General features: G+C 37.7%; 1 protein-coding gene across 1 annotated transcript; it reads right to left on the bottom strand.

Annotated features, from left to right (window-relative positions):
• Positions 1-1,879: 1,879 nt before the first annotated feature.
• Positions 1,880-5,158, bottom strand: LOC106310308 (receptor-like protein kinase HERK 1). The gene is made up of 2 exons (XM_013747545.1): positions 4,780-5,158; positions 1,880-4,662 (listed from the first exon to the last, which is right to left on the bottom strand). The coding sequence occupies exon 2, from the start codon at positions 4,631-4,633 to the stop codon at positions 2,132-2,134; it is 2,502 nt and encodes an 833-aa protein (XP_013602999.1). The 5' UTR covers positions 4,634-4,662; positions 4,780-5,158; the 3' UTR covers positions 1,880-2,131.
• Between the last annotated feature and the right edge of the window lie 8,893 nt (positions 5,159-14,051).

The following is a 14,051-nucleotide window of genomic DNA, read 5'->3' as shown; positions in this document are numbered from 1 at the left end:
AATATAGTTTCTATACCTAAAATATTAATTTTATTTAGTTTTAAAATTACCAAATAGCTTAAAATAATAATTATAAAATGAACAACCCAAAGATGAACTACCTAAATATGTTTATCTAAAATATTTAAAATTATCCGAATTACCGGCAAGAACCAAATTATACTAATATTTTTTAATTTAAATTTATACGAAGTACCTTATATTTTATTTGAAAACTGATTTTTACCCAATTTTCTGATATTATCTGAAAAACCATAACCAAATTGAACCCGAAATTTTATTGTATATTAACCGGTTCCTATCAATTGTTTTATTAACGTATTTTTATCGCACATCTTTTCTGATTATTTGTCGTTTGCTATCGTAGAAAATCCAGTTTCCTAAAGAAGTTATGTTTAAAAAAGAGATTTTTGATTGTGCGAGTTTTGGCTCCCACTTGTACTACTTGACCTATATCCACCCAAATCCACCATCCTTCTTTCCTGCTTTAGTCTCACGATCAAGGTATGTCTTCATCCTTTTGGGTTTGATCATGACCTTCATCCACAAAGGAGGCCTAAGCAACAAATTTTCTTAGTAAGAGAGGTCATCCCATCTCACTTTTCCAAAGTAAAGCAATCACAAAAAAAAAAAAAAAAATCATCAGTTAATTATGCTTATCATCAGTTGCTGATCGACATAATCTTTCCAAGTCAATGAGCCATCTCACGATCCAGCCATGCCTTACAGGCCCTAAGGCTCTAAGAACAGACTGATCCTGACACATCAATGGAAGGAAACGATAACTCGGTCTAAGACAGCACTACAAGGAATCAAGATAGGCAATCATTCCAGAACAATCTCCTAGCATCTAAAGACGAAGTAAATTCAAGCGAGGCTACAATTTCTAAACATAAGGCTAGAATCACATACTCACCTTTGTCTCTAAAGTCGGTCTTTCTGACACCTCCTACACTCATTTCCGTAGATCTCTCCGACTAGCAAACGTTTTTTTCTCTTCCCTTAGACTTTTTCATGACTGTAATGAAGAAATAGAGCAAAGAGACAGATTAGATGAAATTGTTGAGTGGTTTCAGCCCGTAAAACCGTTTATAAACCGTTCCCGCAATTTTCCCTTCAGCCAAATTTTTGTAGTGCACGTGTTCTGCAGACCGAAGCTAGGATGGTCCAAGGACGGTTTAGCTTAGACGGTTCAGATGAGTTGGTTGGGTTAGATGATGCTAGAAAGAGTCGACCAAAATTGAATGGATTGGTTGTAAGTGAAAGATGACCCAGATTGATGTCTGATAGGATCAGACTTGATAAATCGATGATCTGAATATATCTAGATCAGACTATTTTTGAGACAGTCAAAGTTCGGTAAGGTGGTCCTTGGACCATCCTAGCTTCGGTCTGCAGAACACATGCACTACAACTCTCGCACTCGACTAAAGAGCTTTACAAGCGGAATTGCCCTTCTTCACTCACGCAATATTGCTGGATCAGGCTTGCGCCCATTGTCCAAGATTCCCCACTGCTGCCCCTGTGGGAGTCCAGGCTGTGTCTCAGTCCCGGTGTGGCTGATCGTCCGAAAAGACTAGCTAAGCATCATCGGCTTGGTCAGCCTTTACCTAACCAACTACCTAATACTACGCAGGCTCATCAAACAGCGCTTTCTAGCTTTCTTCGGTATTTAGCCCGAACTGTTCGGCAGATTCCCACGCCTTACGCACCCGCCACTTTGTTCACAACTCTTCCCTGGATTAAAACTCCGTGCTTAAAAAAGAACAACCCAATGGAACCAGCCAGACCAATGCTGTTGGAAGACAACTCGAAAATGATATAAGATATAATAAACCTCTTCTCAAACCAAACCAAAAACAAAACAAACCAGAACATGAAGTAGTAAGTTTTAACTTCTATACCTAACAGTATAACTGAAACAACAAGATTGTTAAAAACATCCTTAGAAACAAAGAACAAACAAATATTAGACAACTTCGAATGAACATTAATCAATCTGCAAGAAAATACATACTCCAGAAGATGTCGAGCAGACAAAAGACCTCTGTGTTTTTTCCTCGTAACATCTTATACAAGATCATAAACAAAATTTGCCCTTTTACGGGCACTGCCATTTGCCAATCTCTGATTACCTTCCTTCGGATTTCACAAGTTGAGAGAATACTTTACTCATTGAAACACCAGAGAGATCATCAATGCTCGATTCCTCAAACCGTCCCGCGGTTCCCGGTACGTTAACACTCGTGTCTCCCTGACTGAAATTGTTGATCTGTGGAGGCAAGTCTCCAATCATATTTGTGCTGTTATCTTCTGGTTCGCCATCAACCACCGCTTCTTGCAGCTGCAGAGCGTATTCAAGATTCCACAACACATCTCCCATAGATGGCCTGTCCACTCCGTAATCAGCCAAACATTTCTCTGCTGTCTCCGCAAACTTCCTCAACGAATCAGGTCTGATGTTACCGCGAAGCGACTGGTCAATGATCTGATCCAACAGCCCTTTCTTCTGCCACTTCATCGCCCATTCCGCAAGATTCACCATCTCTCTCGGAAGCGTAGGGTCTATAACAGGTCTAGCACAGAGAACCTCGAACAGAACAACGCCAAAGGAGTAGACATCTGATTTCTCAGTGAGCTGTTGCCTTCTGAAGTACTCAGGGTCAAGATACCCGAAACTTCCTTTCACAGCAGTACTCACATGAGTCTGATCGAGCTCAGGTCCGGTCTTAGACAGTCCAAAGTCTGCAACTTTCGCCATGAAGTTCTCATCAAGCAATATGTTTGCGGACTTCACGTCTCTGTGGATGACAGGTTTCGAGTCACCCGTGTGAAGGTAATGCAATCCTCTAGCCGCGCCAATGCAGATCTCAAGGCGTTGTTTCCAAGTCAAGCTAGGAAGACCCGAGCCGTAAAGATGACCCTTCACCGTTCCATTCTCCATATACTCGTAAACCAGTATCATCTCGTTGTTCTCGTCGCAGTAACCGATCAGAGAAACCAAATGGCGGTGACGAAACTGTGATAACATTTCTATTTCTGTCCTGAACTCAGCAAGCCCTTGCTGAGACTTTGGGTTCCCTCTCTTCACAGCTACTCTAGTGCCATCGTTAAGCTCTCCTTTGTAGACTTTGCCAAAACCTCCCACACCAATGTTGCGACTCTCGTCGAAGTTGTTTGTAGCGTCTTTAACCGCTGCAAAGGGGATACGGTAGTTGGCGTTTGTAGTTATACTTGTGAGCGTGGTTCCACGTGAACCTTTGCTTCCCACTGAAGTTCCATTAATCGAAAACGGCATCCAAGTCTTGGAGTAACCATCTTGGCCAAGTTTCCGCTTCTTACAGAAGAACACAAAGCAAACTCCCAAGAGGGCTAACGCGAGCAACGGACCAACGGTTGCGCCTACAATCAAACCAACATTCTTCTGCTTAGTGCTGGGACCACCACCTGGCAGAAATGCCCCGTCGCTTAGCTGACCTCGAGAGTTGTTCATCTTCATGATCTCCAATCCATTCACAATCGCGTTTGGGTAATCAGTGTGGACAGTTGAAGGACCAATGCTGACACGCATTTTATTACTACTCTTAGGAGAGGGCATAACAAGGTCCATGCTGTATGCACCAGCCAGGGTGTTATCCACATAAGTGCTGAGATCAAGATCGGTAACAGCGAGCATGGAGTCAATGTAAAGATTGAAATACAGCTGGTTGAGAGACAAGCTCACGATGTCGCAGAAGTGGAAGCGTAAAAAGTACTGAAACCCCGGATCAACGTCGAACGCCCACGTGACATTGAAAATGGCATTGGGGTTTTGGTCGGAATTCATCTCAGTGCAAGTACCATACACAGTTTTTGGCGCAGTCTCCTCCGTTGCATAGCCTGGAACAAAGTTAACAGTTGGAATCTTAGACACAGTTTTAGCTAGATTCTTCTCGAGGAGAAAACCCGAGTCGGGCTGCCAAGTTCTTGTGAGAGTATCGTTGTTAGGGGTAACAAGCGAACCGCCCATGTTCAGTCTATGAATGGTTTCGAAAGCATGCGATGACAAGCTCCCCTGAAAGGCCCCTGAGCCGCCTACTACCCTCGGGGGAGGAGAAGAAGTGATCAATGAGGCGGGCACGGATATAACCTCAATAGCGTTCACAAACGCAAAGGAACCACCAGAGGGAGTAAACGTGAGGACGAGATCATCGGTCTCTACATTCAAAGAGTACTCTTTTACATCTCTGCTCTTAACCGTGAAGTCGCTTAAGAGCACATGAGTCTGTGACGAAACCGCGAATTTGGCAGATCCCATTTGGTAGGTTTGGTAGTTGAAGGGATTGAAATGGAGACGAACCCAGTGACGGCCACGAGCGACGGAGATTTTGTAGCTAGCGACTCCGGTGAAGACTCTGGCCGTCTGGTAGATGTCTGAGCTGCTGCTGCTGCTTTGACTCGCGAGGATCTCTTGGTTGTCAGAGGAGAGTAAGTTGGAGGCGAGCTTATCGGACATGAAGACTCGATCCATGAGGCTGGAATTGGAGGGTGAGCCGCAGTTGATTAAGTAATTGTCCTGAGGCGTGAATCCATGGCAGCAGGTGCAGAACAAGCACGAAACCAATACCAAAGTTACCAACTTTTCACCACCCATCTTGATTCTTGACCCAACAATATCAAAACCTGTAAATTCAATCAGACAGATTCGAGCAAGAGGTGATATAAACTAGGGTTTACTAGAAGCACACCAAAAATGGCAACTTTCTAAGATCAAAGCATAAGGTAAGGCACAACAAGTACCTTTCTAAGATCAGAAATCCACGAGAAGTAACGGTCCCATGAAAGGATAGACTTGAGGACCAGAGCTTAATGAACAGTTCAAGAAACCGAAAACTCAGATTTTAAGTTTTGAGTTTTTTAAATAAAATTTCAAGAGAGTACGTTCTCCAGCAAGGAACAGACTGGTAATAGGACGTTTGGTTCTTTATGAACAACTCAGCAGTATTTCTTCCGTTAGGAGAAGAAAAGGAGAAAGAAGACGGAAGAATGAACCAAAAAATTGTCTATAGATCGTATTTTTCCTGGCTGTATTTTTTTTTTATAAATGGTTAAGAAGAAAGAGAAAAATAGAATTTCCAGGAAATGATTAGAAAACCTACATGTTCATCGCAATTAATATGTGAATGAAAAAGCTGTTTTTTTTTCTATCATCGAAAAATTGTTTTCAATATATTCAGAAAATAGTTAAATACAGTCCAGATATTTTTCTTTCTTTTTTTTTGCTTTCAGGTGTCTAATGGTGGTGGTTTGCAAATTGCAACAAAGTCAAAACTTTTATTGCAAATTTTGAAATGTTATTTAAATTTTTCCAGGACGCAGATATCTATATATATATATATATATATATATATATAAATGTTTGCCTCCCTTCTAGTGCGCTACCTCAGCATCCAGGTCACAAAGTCGAGTCATGTGGTGTCGACACCTGTCCAGGCCACTGATACTCTGCTTTTCAATTAATCTGTAGAATCATGGACTTCAACTTGGGTTTTGGATCTCGACAAGTCAACTAAACTAAACTAAACTAAACTAATCCGGGCATATAAACTTCGATCCAATCAACAATAGATCAAAATCTACAATCAAAACCCTAAATTCACCATTATAGATCAGAGAGACGAGATTGAACTGGACAATAACTAGAGGAACTGGAAGAGGTATTGATGGTGAGAAGGGTGATCTCATCGACTTTGGGTCTGAACACAACGAGCTCAGAGTTTCCGTTGAGCGAGAGGCGGCGACGATCACATGGAGCGAGAGGCGGCAGTGATCGCATGGAGAATACTGAATGGAACGATTGGTACCAAAGAAAGAATCTTCCACCTTGAAGGCAATTCCAAAAGTGAATCCATTGCAGACCGCGCGGTGGAATCTGAACAAGGCGAGTAGACATGATTTTCGTCGCCGGCAGATGTCAGGGATGACGTTAGCACCGCCGCGAAGAGAAAATAGAGAAGGGGGAATCTAGCCATCTGTTAAAGAGTAACTCCTAAACTTCTTCTCCGTCCGATTCGTTGGACATGTCTCGAGTAGTCAGATAAGTCTTTTAATTTATGGGCCTCACACTAACGGCCCAAAACTAAAAATTTGTTCAATACTGTATCATTTTAAATTTTTAATATAACTAGGAATCGATCCAGACAACTATGTATATATAAAATAAATAAAAAATCCCGGTTAATTATTAATCCAAATAATACAAGTGATATATGTCGACCCTTGGATGGAAGATCAATAAGAGGAGAGCTGATCAGTGGTGGATGAAAGTGAAGAAATCGCTAAAGCGATTCGATATTAAAAGAAAGAATCGTTATGTGCACAACATGTTCCTCCTTAAACCAACTAAGAGGTGTCACATAAATAGCTTCAACAAATGATGCAAACGTTGCTTTCTCTACAAGCAGGTTATGAAGTTTGTTGACTACATTTGAATGTGGCTTTCGTAATACAAAGCCATGCAAAACTTTCATTTCTGATTTTCTTTCAAGTTATGCTTTTCAAAATTTCAATTCGACTTATGTTTCGTTTTACTTTATCATTTTCATTTGCAAGCTTTTCAGATTATTCATGATTTTTAATAATAATAATCTTTGTTCTAAAAGTTTACAAAGACAGACGTCATACGCAGTACATATTGTCCAAAACGAATGGTGGTTCGTCCGGAATAGTTTTTTGTGTTAACGATTATATATGTTATTCTTAAAAAAACAATATAGAAAAACGACAGTAAGACTTAAATATTCATGAATTATGATTAAAGCCACATTCAAACATTAGCAATACGGCGTAAACCAAATTTAAAACTATTTTAGTAATACTTAGAAAACTATAAATATAATATAAATAATTTTATAAAATGAAACAAGGAATTTGTAAATCCATAATATTATTAAATAAAAGAAATAATCGTTCACTTATTCTGATAAAAAGCAAAAATTACATAATGTATATTGGTCTAAAAAACTCACTAATAATTTGCAGGGCCACATACGAAAAACCAAAAAAAATTGTCATATTAACCCAAACAACATTTAAAAGACAAACTATGAGGATCAGTACACGGACTCAGACTCCTATTTTAAAAGGGCCAAACACTAAAATTAAGATATAATAAATAAATTGTTTAGATGTTAATATATAATAAATCACTGACATTTAATGAGGTCAATGGTAATAATTATTTTCTAAAATCACATTAAATTATTTTTAAGCATAAAATAAATATATTTTTATAAGTATTGTGAACACAAATGTAAGGTTATTGTATTTAACTAAATGTGATTTTTTTTTAAATCTTCTTTATATATATAATAGCGTTTGCCTCTCTCACGTTCGTCCACGTAGGCATCCACGTAGGAAAGTCGAACGCTCTCCTGCCGCCACGTGTCACTTACTTAAACACTTTGTACCATTCTTTTCTCCTCCGCAATCCGTTGGGCCTGCCTTCTTATTCTTCCTGAACATTTTGCATTATTAAGCACATAGGATATTTTATTAGAGCGTGATATGATGTATCGCGAAACGGCGCGTTTCGTATTCTGTATTTCATCTGTCTCCCATCTCCGCCGTAGGCGATTTAGGGTTTCCATTGAAACTGAGTAATCTTCGTCCTGATCCAGCGATCAATCGGCGCCGTATCGACTATACAGTTTCCAGCGAACTGTTCATCTTCTTCTTACTGATCAAGTAATCAATTGGTTAGGGAAACATTGCTATTGAATTCCCTCTTTAAATCCACCTTCCACGATCTCTCTTCAATTCCACTTTAGCTATTCAAAGGCGGTGGTGGTTCCACTATAAAAAGGTTAGCATCTCTACAATCTATAGCATCCTATCAATCTATTAAAACAAAACAATCTCCTTATTTTCTGAAAAAATGGCTAATGCTCGAGTTTTCCTTTCTGATTTGAAATCGGGTAGATGTTCTGAGGTTAGGTTATTGCGTTTCTGGGAGGCAAGGAACATCAAGCGAGGTGATGAATTGATGTCCGTGGATATGCTCCTGCTTGATTCGAATGTGACTTCAACGTATTCTCGGCTTTAAAACTCACATATTTATCGACTTTTGAAAATGCAAAAGACTATGTTCATATTTATGAGATCTTTTTTGTTTCCTTTGTTAATTTCGTTTCACCGTGTTCCTGTATTGCAGCCAACAAACACTCACGTTTTCTAGGTAACTCTATTATTATTATTATTTTTATTTTTTTGGGCTCAAACTCACTCATCATTCAAATCAGTATTATTTTTTTCAAATGTTCATCTTAGGCCATATATAACTGGTGAGCTAACAGCTGTAAAGAGTCATGTAAGCGATCGTCCAAAAGACAAAGACCGTGTTATGGCAACCATAAAAATAGATAGGTATCTATTATTCTTATATAGGTTTCTACACCTTTATAATTGATAACACTACTTTCTTAGACAAACACATTGAGGATTTGGTCCGCATTTTTTTTTATTTGTAGTGACGTGTCTCTCACCTTGAGTGTGTTCCCACTATCAAGTTGTGTGATTTCACAAAAACTTGAAAGCTTTAGGGTGGATACACGAGTTTTTGTTGCAACAAACTATAATCTCAAGATTGTGGGAGGTATTCTTTCATACTGTTGTGAAACCTTATTATGTTTTCGTAAAATGATGTCCACCATGATGCTTTTGCAAAGACTGACACCCCATCTCCAGGAAGATTTTTCTAAATGCCACATCAGGAACTCGCTATGACAAGGAGACTGATGCAGGAGAGAGTTATTTTTACAAGTAAGCATTTAAAAATTACTGCTTGATTATATCTAGAAACGTACTGCTACATGACTTATCTCACACACTTTCACGGGACACTCACTACTACTACAGTTTCTTCACAAATGATACTGGGAACATATCAGCAGCTTCTTTGTTGAGGGGCTTTGCAAAGGTTGAGCCTATGAAAATAGCGGAGCTTAACCAGTTTATCATCACTCCTCAGCCTCAAGTACAGTTTCAAACTATAATATGTTTGTCTCCAGCAATTTTCTTAACTCTGTTTCTGATTGCAATAATTTATACCTGCAGTCCATTAAATTTATTTGCACTGGAAAGGTGACCGTATCAAGCCAGAAAAAGGATGGTGCTACATCTTGGACCCTGGAGATCACATGCGTGGGATCAGTTTCTCTCTCAGCGAAGATGTTTGGAGGTGGGAATGAGAAGGACAACAACTCTGGCAGCAAAACTTCAACTGGTCTCATACTGAAAAAAGCTCAGACCACAACATCTGCCAAGGTGAAGAGTATGCTGGAGCTGGTCACATTAATACGTGTTTGAAAATGCTTATGAATCATTATCCCTGTTCCCCCTATTCTCTGTTGTGTTTTCTTCAGAAGATATTATAAATTAAGTTCAAGTATAATCCAATGGTTATTTTACTCTTGATTCATTCAACCACTTAGGTTCCTAGATTCCAGATATTTACTCAGCAAAACATGTACTAAAAAAAACGTATGGCCATAAAATGATGATTTAAACACTGAAACAAAAATAAGACGTGTGACGTAAGGAAATAAATATTGGGCTGGACATATATATACTCTGTATTTTATCATCATGATGTATATTCCTTGACTGTATAGCTCACGATCTCAAATAGTTTCTTTTTTCCATTCCTAACATTGTTTTGGATATAATTTTCCTTTTTATCTATCTTTTTTTTTTATCAAACCTCCTTTTCCTATCTCTCTAGCTTCTCTCTACAAATCTTTTTTTTTTGTTATTTGGCAAATAACAAACAAGACTGGAAATACCTAGATTGCTCATTATTCAACGCAAAATTTGAAATTTGATTCCATAACAAACCTTATCGTCGTCAAAACTAAAAACTGACCACCAAAACACCCATCATCAACCATTGCAAGATCTTGGCACCAACCTGGAGGACACAATATTTTCAAGTAATAAGTCCCATAAAGAATGACACTAATTCCATAAAGTCAAACACGTGAATAAACCTCAAGATTTAAACTTCCCACGTCATAAAATCAAATCCACGTACTAATCTCTGACAATCAATGGATATGCCAAATTATCAATGCTTTAAAATACGTTGACTAGAATATATTTCCCAATCTCCAGATTTAATGCATACAAGGTTAATGGCATGTATGTCAAATCCCCCTACATAAAACCTATTCGTCTAAGCCCACACCGTTACGGCCTCTCTTTTCAAATTCAAGTTAAAAACGATGTGGGAGCTTAATGAGATATCCCAGAGAGTTTCTACGCACCAAAATATATACAGGTCAACATAATCACTGATCTTGCAAAGTTTTCCAGAGCAGATGTTCGTAACTTAATGGCATGGAGCCCAATTCTTGATGAGGCAGCACAAAACCCACAGCCCACAGGTATACAAGCATCTTAACCTCCAGCCATTTACAGTCTTTCCATTGAAACACGTCCACCGTTTCCACGATCTTATATGGAGTATAATATATATCATCTTCATCAACCTGCTAAATGATTCGTATGACATCAAATTCATCAAAGCATCAAAATTTCCACCAATCAACTCCTTTCGTAGAACATTTCAAAGATATAAAACTCCATCCTAACCAAACAAATAACTTTCAAATGCAAAATCTAACACATCCAAAAACAGCCAACAAAATTCTAATATTTTACATGACAATGACAAGTTAGGATGAAGATCAAACCGGATCTACCAGAAGACACGAGTAGTTGGATCACTAATTTTTTTTTTTTTATAAAATCGAAAACACTGAATGTTATCTCACTTTAAACTCAAACAGAAAATCTTTATGGAAAATATCAAAATGATCTCAGAATTATATTTTTATTTGCTATTTATAGTCATTTTAATTTTAGAATATTTTAAAATGCTTTATAAAATTAAAATATATTTTAGTATAAAATAATTTTTATTGTGTACTCAACATCCGTCCGTAGGGCGGACCAACCCTAGTACTTTAATAATAAAAATTCAACTGAAAATGACATAACAACTTACTTATGGTGATGTCATAGAAAAAAAGAGTTAAAACACAAATTATTTACAAACTAACCAACAACTTAAATTAATAAAATAATATATCTCATACGCACCTCTTACAAATAAAACACAAACCACAAAATTATATAACAAATAATAACTTAAATAACAAATAAGGTATATCCCGCCGGATCTAGTTACTTATATTCACGAAACCTTTTTCGGGCTGCGTTCACTTTGAAGTTGGAAACAGTAAATTAAATTCTCATGGGTATGTGTTATTTATATACTTATTTTATGATTTCTTGTTTTAATGGAAGTATTTTTTTTTCAAATTTTTAGTATTAACACAACATAATAATCTTATTTACGTCTTTAATTCTACTCAATCTTGGTTTTCACTTTTTCTAAAGACTTGCTGAGTTCAGTGTGTCAAACATTTCCCAAAGTATAGAAAGAATAAAATTATTTGTATGGATATATATTTGGGCTTGTATGATTTAAGAGAATGACAACATTATGTTCAACCACTCCATTATACAACCATATGGAACATGCCACATATTATCATTATTAATTGAAAATAATACGATCCCACTTCCTTGTGACATTATTCTTAAACAGTAGCTAACAAGACACCGCAACTATTTAAATAGTTCTATTGGCTGGCAAGGATTGTTTGATGTAATACTCAAGTTATACTTAATAGATTTAATAAATGATTTATCGGATTGAATAAAAACCAAGATTGGCGGAAGCGCGTAGCATAATTGTTAGCCCACGTCTCTCTAGAGAGAGTTTTATGATAAAGTCTTTCCTCACATCTAAAAGCTGAAAGGTAATTACGAAAGGAATCTACTTAATAGGTTCGGGGCCTTCTGTTTGTCGGCAGCTAGGATCTGGTCAGGAAAGATTAACATTTTCTAGTTTCAATTTATTTTTGTATACCCTTCTGGAAGTTATACACAGATTGAAAAAGGAGATATACAACATAGGTCTGCGGGTATAAACCAACCTGAACTTGTCAAACCGAACCGACCCAAAAAGTTCAGTTTTGGGTTAGTTTGATTCCAAAGATTGGTTCAGTTGGGCAACTAAAAGAAACGGTTTTCTGTTCCGCAATCGGTTATTTTGGTTTGGTTCAGTAATTGGTTGGTTCAACAACTACAAACACTACCAATCTTAGCTGAAATTCCAAATCAAACTAACTAAAATCTGAACTGAAATAGCCGAACCAACCAAAATAATCGATTTTTTTAAAGGATTTTATTCAATTTAAACCAAAAAATTAACCGAAATAACTGCAAAACCAAAAACTTCAGTAATTTTGTTTGAAACCAAACTAACCGAAAACCAAACCAAACCAAACCGAACCAAATCTTTTTCAATTCACTTTGGTGAAATTTCGACCGATCCGAACTAACCGAATAACATGAACCCGCAGCCCTAATACAATTTTTAGAGAAATTCAAACCACTTAATCCATACAATATGTAAAATTTTAAAATCATAAGCCAATTAATAAAAGAACTTTATAACTTTTTCTCAAGCATAATATTATAGTATACTTGAACTTCAGAGTCTTTATTATTCAACCCAATATCAGAGCAACATAGTGTAACATTCCGATTTTTGTTATATTGCAGAAATGTTTAAGAGAATTAATAATACCACCTATGTCATTAAACTGTGCTTACCTTTTCGGGTACACATCCATTAAAATTCCAGAGTTAAGCCACTACAAGAAAACACACCGAATTCCGACGGAGGTTCCGACGGACACCAAGGTCGTCGGATATTTGTGACGGAATACTGACAAATTTCCGACCAAATCCAAAAAAAATTACCGACGGAATTCCGACGAAATAGGGTTCGTCGGAATTTTCCGACGACTTTTCAACGACATTCCGATAGAAAATGTAACCGTTGTAGTCGTCGGAATTCCGTCGGAAAATACCGACGAATTTCCGACGACATTCCGATTTACAGGAATGTCGTCGGAATTCCTTCGGTATTATCCGACGGAATTCCGACGAACCATGTGACCGTTGCCGACAAATATATATGACCGTTGTATAGCCGTTTGAGATTGGACAATACCGACGGAATTCCGACGGACTGCTTTACATCCGTCGGAATTCCGTCGGAAAGTCGTCGGAGGTCCGTAAGCAATTTCCTATAAATACAACCCCTCCTCATTCAACTCATTCACACTTCATTCTCTCTTCATTCTCTTTAGTCATAACAATTCCGTGAAAATCATGTCTTCAGAAGTTTATTATCGTTCGTGGATGGATAAACCTCATTTGGATCCGAACACCAATTTGCTTACGGAAGAATACGTTCAAGGGATTGGAGAATTCATGAGGCTTGTTCAACAGCAACCGGATGCAAAAAGTGGTATGTTAAGATGTCCCTGCTCTTCTTGCAATAATAATAAGGTTATAAAAGAATTTGATGTTTGGACTCATTTGTATATGAAAGGGTTTTCACGTAATTATAAAGTTTGGTACCTTCATGGGGAAACTGGTTATGAATATGGTAGTACTAGCGAACCTCAGCCTGTTAGTGAACCTCAGCCTGATATTAGGTTAGAAGAATCTAGAACGGATATAGATTATGGTGTAGGTACTGAGCAGATGGTACATGATCATTATAGAGGGGAAGAACCAAACCCCGAGTCTAGGAGATTTTTTGACATGTTGGATGCAGGAAAACAACCTTTGTATCAAAATTGTAGAGATGGTCATTCAGTCTTATCATCTGCAACTAGATTAATGGGTATTAAGACAGACTATAATTTGGCTGAAGAATGTATGGATGCGATTACTGATTTTGTCAAAGGTATTCTACCTGAGGATAACCTTGCACCGGGTTCATACTACGAGGTTCAGAAACTTGTTGCAGGTCTTCAACTACCGTATGAAGTGATAGATGTATGTATTGACAACTGCATGATCTACTAGAGAGCGGATGAGACACGGAATATATGCAAATTTTGTGGGAAACCTCGTTATCAGGACAC

The sequence above is a fragment of the Brassica oleracea genome, chromosome C1 (assembly GCF_000695525.1).
Source record: "Brassica oleracea var. oleracea cultivar TO1000 chromosome C1, BOL, whole genome shotgun sequence".
Classification (NCBI taxonomy): Eukaryota; Viridiplantae; Streptophyta; class Magnoliopsida; order Brassicales; family Brassicaceae; genus Brassica; species Brassica oleracea.
Note: the sequence above shows the minus strand (reverse complement) of the source record. Positions and strands in the feature narration are given on the sequence as shown.

Coding starts and splice junctions, on each gene's coding strand:
- LOC106310308 (XM_013747545.1), bottom strand. CDS start 4,633: ATGGGTGGTGAAAAGTTGGTAACTTTGGTATTGGTTTCGTGCTTGTTC.